General features: G+C 38.0%; 1 protein-coding gene across 2 annotated transcripts in view; it reads right to left on the bottom strand.

The window, feature by feature from the left end:
• Positions 1-3600: 3600 nt before the first annotated feature.
• Positions 3601-9070, bottom strand: part of manba (mannosidase, beta A, lysosomal) — a 12685-nt gene continuing 7215 nt past the window's right edge. For both annotated transcript variants that reach the window (XM_010768575.1, XM_010768649.1), the window contains exons 12-17: positions 8444-8662; positions 7699-7863; positions 6417-6561; positions 5644-5786; positions 4983-5240; positions 3601-4292 (exon numbers count right to left, since the gene is read on the bottom strand). In XM_010768575.1, coding sequence (XP_010766877.1) covers positions 4068-4292; positions 4983-5240; positions 5644-5786; positions 6417-6561; positions 7699-7863; positions 8444-8662 — 1155 coding nt within the window. In that variant the 3' untranslated portion in view covers positions 3601-4067. The remainder of the gene's footprint in view (positions 4293-4982; positions 5241-5643; positions 5787-6416; positions 6562-7698; positions 7864-8443; positions 8663-9070) is intronic.

Below are 9070 nucleotides of genomic sequence, written 5' to 3'. Positions count from 1 at the left end.
TTGCGCTATAAACCTTTGTGATAATATATCTGGTGAGTGAGTCCCTGTAATATTTCTGACAAAATGTAATAAAATATAAGTTGACTGACAGTTAACCATTTCAATGTCTCCAGCATTTCAGTGACTCTGGTTCTGTAGGAGCACTGCAGTGCACATCGTGCTGCCTTATTTTGTGCTACTTGTAGATGTTTAAATCTTTTTCAGCAGCACTAGACCATATAACCAAACAATAATCAAGCTGCGACAGAACCAAAGCATCCAAAACTTGTCTACTGACATCCATAGGCAAATATTTTACAATTATTTTTACAAGTGACACACCCCTTCCCATTTTACATACAACATTATCAATTTGTTTAGACCAAGATAATTTATGATCCAGGGTTATACCTAGCAATTTTGTCTCCTTGACCTGTTCAATTTCAATATGGTTTAAATGTAGTTGCAATTTTGGTTCACCTTTTAACTGATGATTTGATCCTATTAATAACGATGTTGTTTTTCCCGCACTAAGTACCAACTTATTATTTATGACCCACTCTGATATCAGTAGTAGATCTTTATTCATAACATTTGTCAACTCTCTTGTAGTTGATGCTGCATAATATATTGTTGAGTCATCTGCATACATTACAATTTTAGCTTTTTCTAACACTAATGGTAGGTCATTTGTAAAAATAGAAAGTGGTCCCAAACAACTACCCTGAGGTACTCCACAAGTGACTGTTTTCATCTTTGAGAGACTTCCATTAAAAAAAACAGTTTGACTTCGATTTGTCAGGTAACTTTCTAACCACCTCAGCGTTTAAAAATTAAAACCATATTGTTCCAGGTTGTGTAACAACAAAGAATGGTCAATGACATCAAAAGCAGAACTAAAATCAAGTAGTACTGCACCCACTAACTTCCTATGATCTAGTTAGCCCTTCCAGTCATCTGTCATTAATTGTGTTCTCTGTATTTTATATGCCTGTGTTATGTGTAATAATGTGTAAAAGTGGCTTCCTTCTTGGCCAGGTCCGCATTGTAAATGAGGTTTTATCTCAATGCTTTTTATCTGGTTAAATAAAGGTTGAATAAAAAATAAAAAATATAATTATCCACACAGTTAATGGAGTTTGTGTTTGTTAACATCACGTTTACATTATTTATTCATTATTATTTAAAAACTGCACTCGAGTAATGTGGTATACTGTTTGTTCATGTTTTTGTAAGTGCATTATAGATTAAGCTTCGACTGGATTTAGTTTTGGAAGCCTGTGTACATAATTTTATTGTTTTCTCCTTTTGTCTCTAAAATCCTTCCTGATTTGTTTTTGAATGTTTCTGTGTCTTGCATCTCTTTTCTTTCATATGCATACTTCCTATTTTTGTTATAATTGTTGAGCAATCTGTAGCATAAAAACTTCCCTTTTATATTATTACGTAACAATGTAATAACTTTAATAAAGTTTAGTATAGTTTGTTCCATCAATATGTTGAACGTTTTAAACCATAACAAACACATGACAAGCACGTTTAAATCCCCTGCACTCTAGTAAATGATCATTAATTAGTTTATAAAATGTAAATAGTTTCTGTGCTCACCTCTTCGCCTGCCAGCGGGTTTCCTTCAGTTATCAACTCAGCTCTTCTGTCTGAGATTAGCAGCAGTAGATTCTCCAGATTTTCCGTTGAAATTGAATTATTTTGTCCATAATACCGTAAAATATTCTCCAGAAATACCTTCCCATCCCGGCCAACAGCTTTTTTACTGAGACACGTCGGTATAAAAACCAAAATGCACGTGATAAAACATTTTAAAGTAAACATCTCTGTGTTTGTAGGGGTTTTCTTGAGGTAAAAAAACTAGTCCTTCTGCTGCCTTTACTCAGTCAGGATGTCCCAACAGAGGTCCACAGATCCATGGCACTGAGGCGGAATTTAAAGGGTTCCTCCTTTAAGTTTCCTGCTCGCTGATTAAATTATTTTAGGATAAGCAGTTCCTCTGATGTGCGCGGAGGGATTTATCAGAGATCAGGTTCAAAGATCAGTGTGCACAGCCATGCAGAAAAAACATGGAGGTGACCGACCGCGTGCACACATAATGCCTTCTTTTGTGGCTCACTTTCTCACTTGATATGCAACGTGCTCACACACACACACACACTCATGCTTGGAAGTAGTTTTGTGTGTGTGTGTGTGTGTGTGTGCGTGCGTGCGTGCGTGTGTGTGTGTGTGTGTGTGCAGAGGGTAACACAACAGTGTTAATTGGGAGGAGACATGCAGAGTACACACGGCTGTGACTCAGTGTACAGCTTTGAATCCGTTAGTTCAATTATGAAACAGCTGGAAAGAAAAAAAAAAGTATAAACACGAGACATAAGGGTGGTATTAAAGCTATGTATTAAAGGCCAGTGTCGCCCCCTGGAGGCAGATCATGGTTACTGCACGAGAGAGCTGCAAAATAAAAATAGAACTGGGATTAGAAGTAGAGAGCACGGTTTACTTTATTCAATCGCAAACATTTGGTTAACCATGAATTTACTGATGGATTTTACACATTTAAAATGTAGCAATTAGTCTACATTTTTTGTGTATTCAGATTGAAGGTTGTTGTTTCTAAACCACGCCCTATTAAGTAATGTAAGTTTTAAACTTTCAAACATGTGTTGTGGTTTTAAGGGAGTATACCTTAGATAACATTTTGAGAAACAGTGGGTTCCCTCCTGTTATCTTGGGGTCAATTTGACCCCATTCAATGTTCAACGTATCTAAAAAAAAAATGGTTCACATTATTTGTTTTGCTTAGTATTTCAGGACTTTTCCTAATTTAGTGAGGACTAATGGGTAAACATAAAATGAACATGAAGATCTTTTTTAAATGTCCTGTATGCACTTTGTGTTCAATTTGACCCCAGGCTGTTTTAGTAGTATAAAACATATAAAAATTTCAATATTTTACACATATTTGTGTTGATTGTGTAGGATGATATTGAGGTGACTATTACATGCAAATGTATCGTCAAAAAACGACCCTCTGCTTTAGTTATTGGTCCTTTAACAACATCAAAAAGATCTAACTTTAACATTTTATTTCAGTCAGTGAGATTTTATGGTGATTTATATATTTTTCGATAGTCACATAATAGGAATTCTGGATGTATTAAGGGGTCTGTGGGGGGGAAGGTTGGGGTAATGTTTTATTTAAATGGTTATTTAGGTAGTCAACTAAGATACCTAAAGCACCAGAGACATACATGTTGGTTAAGATTTGGAATATGATCATTGTCTTGAGTTTTAAACTATTGGAGGATAAAGGGTGTAAAGTCAATCTGAGGATAACAGGAGGGTTCAATTGTATAAATCAGATCCTATTATAACTACGATTTTTATTAGTACTATAACTTAATATTTTACAAACCGGACGAGTAAGACAACATGGCCTTTTTTGTTTTTACACCAGTACGCAAGCCAGCCAAACGGTACAAATTTAAATGTACAAACTTAAGTGGCCAATTCAAATTACGAAATATAGTGTGCAAAAAAGTCAAGCAAGGTTGGCCAAGAAAACCCATTTAGAAGAAATAAAATACAGTTAAAGTTATATTCAAATTCTCATTTTTACATTTTATTGTGCATTTGTCTCTTTTTTGGCAAATACATTACACTTAATATACGAGAGTCTGTAACCATTACTGCACAAATATGTACATATTTATTATTAACATCACTTGATTTTTTATACAATAAATCCAATGTATAAAATTATCAAAATATAAACATCTCATCTTATAAACAAAACGACTATTGTCAATACCGGTATATCAAATAAGTCATTTCTTTTCATTTCATTCTGTTATTCTGAGAGATGGGAAACACGCAATAATACAACCGTTTTCAGGACACAACACCCTGTATGAGATATAACCCAATTCAGACTACGTGTTGTCGACAAATTCTATAAACGACACATTTCTCATCGATACAAATATATTTTTAAAACTTTGTTCATGGTATGTTTTTAAGAAACTTTTAAAAACAAGTCTCCTCTGTTCACCTCCTCACGTCTGTTTGCTGCTCTCAGGTCAGTAAACGTCCGCTAAAGAAGTGATGGTGAGCGCTTTGGAGAGTTCTGCAGCGCTGGTCGGGCGCCAGGCGTTAAAACTGACCGTGGTGTTTGCAGAGAGCATCAGGAAGCCGTTAGAGGAGAAGCGTCCCGGGATGTTTCCGACATCGAGCCACACGAAGGGAGCTACAGCGGAGGAGTGGAGCGTGACGGTGAGGAGGCTTTTATCCTCCTGCACTGAGGCCTGCAAGGACACACACAAAAGGAGTTTATAACAGCATGAGACTGATGTTATCAGTAGAAATGGCTTTTAAAATTACTCGCAAAACTGCACATTTTGCCTTTGTGTCTGACAACTGGTCTTGCTTTTGTACACAGTATAGCTCTGTGTTGAAAAAAACTAATTGTAGGTGTATTTTTAAGTTTCAAATGCTTTACTTTTGGAAAACTTAATGAAAGTACGTTTTATTCAGCTCTTTATCTGTGTTCTGGCTATTTGCAATTTATTTTGAGTTGCTCTTTTTGTGATAGTTTTGTCTTTTTGAATGCTACATATTTAAGAAATGTTCAAATCACTTTGTGCACCCAGCTTGAAAAGAGTTATAATTATCACTTCTGTAAAAAAAGTGAGATACCACGTATATTTGATTTTCCATAGTCAGCAAATAGATGTCGTGGGAAAAAAAATTGCACAAGCTCACAAAGTGACCAAAGCTTAAAAAAATGTATCTTTAAACTCGGAGAAAAAGTCAGTAATTACAATAAGCATTTTATATATTTTTTCTGTCTTCCTAATGACATTTTGTGATAGTGATTTTTCACACAAATGGAATCACAGAGTGATTAAAAGATAAGAAATGAATCCTTAGATATTGTACTATTTCTAATCTGGGAATTAGTGAATACAAAAAATCCAGGTCGCAGGGAGACTTACGGTGATGTTGGGTCTCTGGAGCCCCTGAGCATCTTTAGGGGAGCTCAGGAAGTGATGGTTTGTGGGTCCGCGCTGCCCGCTGCTGTCCTCCAGGTGGAAGGCCAGCAGGCAGGTGAGGCGGCTGCAGCGCCCGCACCCGGCCAGCAGGGGGTCCACTCGCTGCTTAAAAATAGCCGCCGCACTTCCTCCGGGGATCAGGAGCGAGTCGGACCTCCGCGTGCAGACCGGATCCAGAGCAGACCAGTCGTACGCCGACACCTGAGAGACAAGACAATCGATAGATGACACTTTTTCACAAGTAGAGATTGTTTGCAATACTGTTATATATTTTTTATTATTTTTTATAGTTCTCTACCTGTTTTTAATTCTTGTTTTACATTTGTATGTATGCTCCATGACACCAAGTCAAATTCCTTGTACGTGTAAACCTACCTGGTAATAAACCTGTTTCTGATTGGGAAGAATTACAGTTTCTTGAATTGCATATTTTTTTCATGTTGCCATGCTTTGAAATATTTGAACTAAGTTAGATTTTAAACCCTCATTATTGACCCTTTGTGAATAGATAAAACAATTAGCTTAGAAGTGGTTTCGTGTCACTGAATACATGTTCAGTTGTTGTAAATGCAATGTGAAGACAGAGTTTAAATAAGAAACGTACCACAGCGCTGAGCTTCAGGTCGTGACTCAGGTCGGAGACGGCGTAGATGAACAGCATGCCTTCGTCCTCGAAGCTGACCGGCAGGAGGGCGGAGAAGAAGTTCTGTGCAAAATAATGCAGCATCTTCCACTTCCCACCAAACTCTGCACACACAGCTTTTTTTTAAAACTGCTTTTTCAAATACATCCAATATTTTAATATATAACAATCGTATTTACCTCAAATGAAATATTTTGACACAACCATGTCTAATCAAATTAAGGATTAGCAATGCTCATCACCAATTATATTAATATTTTTTATAAGAAGTAGATTTTTATTATCACATTTTTGCCCAAATTATGAATAACTTCAAAAATATAAATGAATAACAAGGTGCCATCAAAAACGTGTGCATTGGCTTTTATTGTATACTAGAGTGAAAATGGGATGGGAAAAATATTTGAATACACTAAAATAAATAAAAAATTATATCCTTTAAGAAAAACTCAAATGAAAAGATATTGCCCGGTTAAAAAAAAACAGGAAATTAAAACTAAAACAATACAAATGACTGTGAAAAGAAATGTACGGTTCAATTTAATAAAAAATTGAAAGATCAGTGCCATTTCACAATTAGTAGTATGGTGCATAAATGTGCAAAATATTCAAATATGAAAGGTTAACAGTATGAAACTTGAGAGCGATTGTAGAGCGATATAAAATAAGCACGCTGAGAGCTTCCTAACATTTAAAACTATTATAAGTTTGCTGCTTAGTGCGGATTCACTCACCGATGGACGACCACGAAGGCGCCTGCCAGACGTCGTTGAGCTGCCAGTAGAGAGCGCCCATCGTGCCTCCTTTGCCCTCAAGGATCTCGCTCCGACTTCTCCGATAAAACTCCGTCTGCGCCTTCACACACTGAGCCTGCATCACCTGGACAAGAAACACGATCAAACCTACATCAAACACTTTTAAAATGATCTGTTTATCAGCAGTGGTGGACAGTGACAAAGTATAAACATGGAAAAGTGTACTTACTTTACTTCTACTTAAAGGTCACCTATTATGCAAAATCCACTTCTTCATGTCTCTTCTACATCAACATGTGTCCCCTCTGTGGAAAGAGACTCTGGAAGTTTCAGGAAAAAAGATTCTCTCTCTTTTGGTCCTGATCCATTTCTATAAAAACCTGTCTGAAAATGAGCTGATCAGATTTTGGCCACTTTATGATGTCATAACGATCTTTTGGCTTGTGTAACCATTAGCCAATCAGCCCATGTACTGATTCCATCCGATAGCTGCTATAATACAAAACAAAACGTCTGCCTCTCTCCACAATGATCAATAACAGTGAACGGATGGTCAAAGTAAGGTGCAAATAAACAGAATCACTCGAAGCCTGGTTAGTGTTGCCTGACTTTATAAAGTGTGTTTTTTTTTAAGTGTGTGGTTGCCTTGTAGTCACTTTGCTCAGCACTACTGCTTGTAGGCAGGCATGACGAGACTCTTCAGTCGACCCATGTTCAGGGGAGGTGGGTTTAGTTTCCTGCACGCCTCGACGTACGCTACGCCGCCTCTTAGCTCCGAAGCTCTTGCCTCTAGACTAGACCGACAATTTTTTGGAGCTGGAAGTGAACCGGATTCCGGAGCTAAGAGGCGGCGGCGCTGAACAGGAAAAACCGGTACCTCTCAGGCTCCAGCTCCGAGCCGGAGCTGAAAACGCGTTGGTGTGAAAGGGGCATCAGAGGGGCGTGGGGAGGGGCTCCTTATTTTCATCTAAAGTAACAGACAGAGAATCAGCACTTTTGAAACAGGGCTGAAACAGAGAGGATTATGGGTAATGCTGCAATGATCTGTTTGGTGTTTGGAGCAAAACACTTCAGAGACATGTTTTGTATATATCTGAGACCTATAATATATTGATGAAAAACAGTATAATAGGGGACCTTTAAGTCACATTGGGAATTCAGGAATTGTACTGGACTATTTTGAGATAAAAGGATTTCTAGTGAAGGATCTAAATACTTCTTAAACCTGTTTATCAAACGTTGGGAGGTCTGTGTGATGTACCTGAGTGATGTAGAGAGTATCTGTGAAGTGTCTGTGGGGGTCAGCGGCATTGGGCAGGTTGAAGTGTAAAGACGCCTGCAGCAACATCTGCTGGTTCCCACTGTCATGGTGCTGACGGTGCTCGAAGAAAGGACTGTTGTAGCTCCAGTCTTCTTCTATAGAAACCTAAGAAAAAACATCGTAAAACAGAGGGAAACTTTAGACGATGTAAAAATTTAAAACACTTAAAATGCTGAAGTGATGAAAAGGTAAAAGAAATTCTGTTTAGAAATTCCCCTTCACTGGGTAATAATGGTGTTACGCCCCACCCTTAAAAATGGCCCTATGGGGCTAACAAAATTCCACCACTGACCCAAATTATAGAACACGAAAGACACCTTTAAAACATGAAATCCCCACACCAGATCCCCGTAATAAGGGACGGGTACTATCTCTGAGGAAAACATGTATTCATACGTTTTACAAAAATAGAAATGAGGATAGTCTCTGCTTTTAAATTAGTAGCTTTTACAAGAAAAAAACTCAAGTGTTAGATAAATATTACATAAATCTCATCACAACTACAGTGATATTCACAAAAACAGGGTCTTTTTCCAGTAAATGTAATCTCAGATAAAAAAAATCAGTTATTTACACTTAATTCTACTATTTCTCCGTTCTTTTTTCATTATGCCTCATATTTTAGATACCAATCTACTGATAAAACAACCAAGAAGAAAAGCTAAATATTAGGTTCTCCAGTCACCGGCTGCAGCGTGGAGAAGGAGGGCCAGGACTGGTAGCCGTACTCAGAGGCGAAACGCGTCCGAGGGAAAGTCCTCCAGTCCAAGCAGTCCTCTGTGTACGTGTAGAAGTGTGTGTCTCCGTAGTGAGCGTCGTACGGGTTCTTCGCCACAAAGCCCTCCTGCTCAGATTCAAAGCCGTTTGTGGGACTAGAGACAAGGAACTGGCGACTCTGGTCCTCCTGAAGCAGAAATTAAATAATCACTTAAAGGGTTTTTAAAGGATTCAAAGGCTTTTTTTCTCATAGCTTAGAGTCTCTGGCTCCTCCAATATGGAAACATACAATTACCTTAAAGGTCCCCTATTATACTGTTTTCATCAGGTCTCAGATATATACAAAACATGTCTCTGAAGTGTTTGGCTCCAAACACCAAACAGATCATGGCAGCATTACCCATAATCCCCTCTGTTTCAGCCCTGTTTCCAAAGTGCTGATTCTCTGTCTGTTACTTCAGATGAAAATAAGGAGCCCCTCCCCACACCCCTCTGAGAGAGATTTGGTTAAAAAGAAAACAATGGTGCTCTAGGAGGAGATTCAGGTGATAAGGTGTGGGGGGGGGGTACCTTGGTTGGTGATTGGCTAATGGTT

This window comes from Notothenia coriiceps, unplaced genomic scaffold, assembly GCF_000735185.1.
Source record: "Notothenia coriiceps isolate Sejong01 unplaced genomic scaffold, NC01 NC01_scaffold00000120, whole genome shotgun sequence".
NCBI lineage: Eukaryota > Metazoa > Chordata > Actinopteri > Perciformes > Nototheniidae > Notothenia > Notothenia coriiceps.
This window is presented reverse-complemented; position numbering and strand designations above follow the sequence as displayed.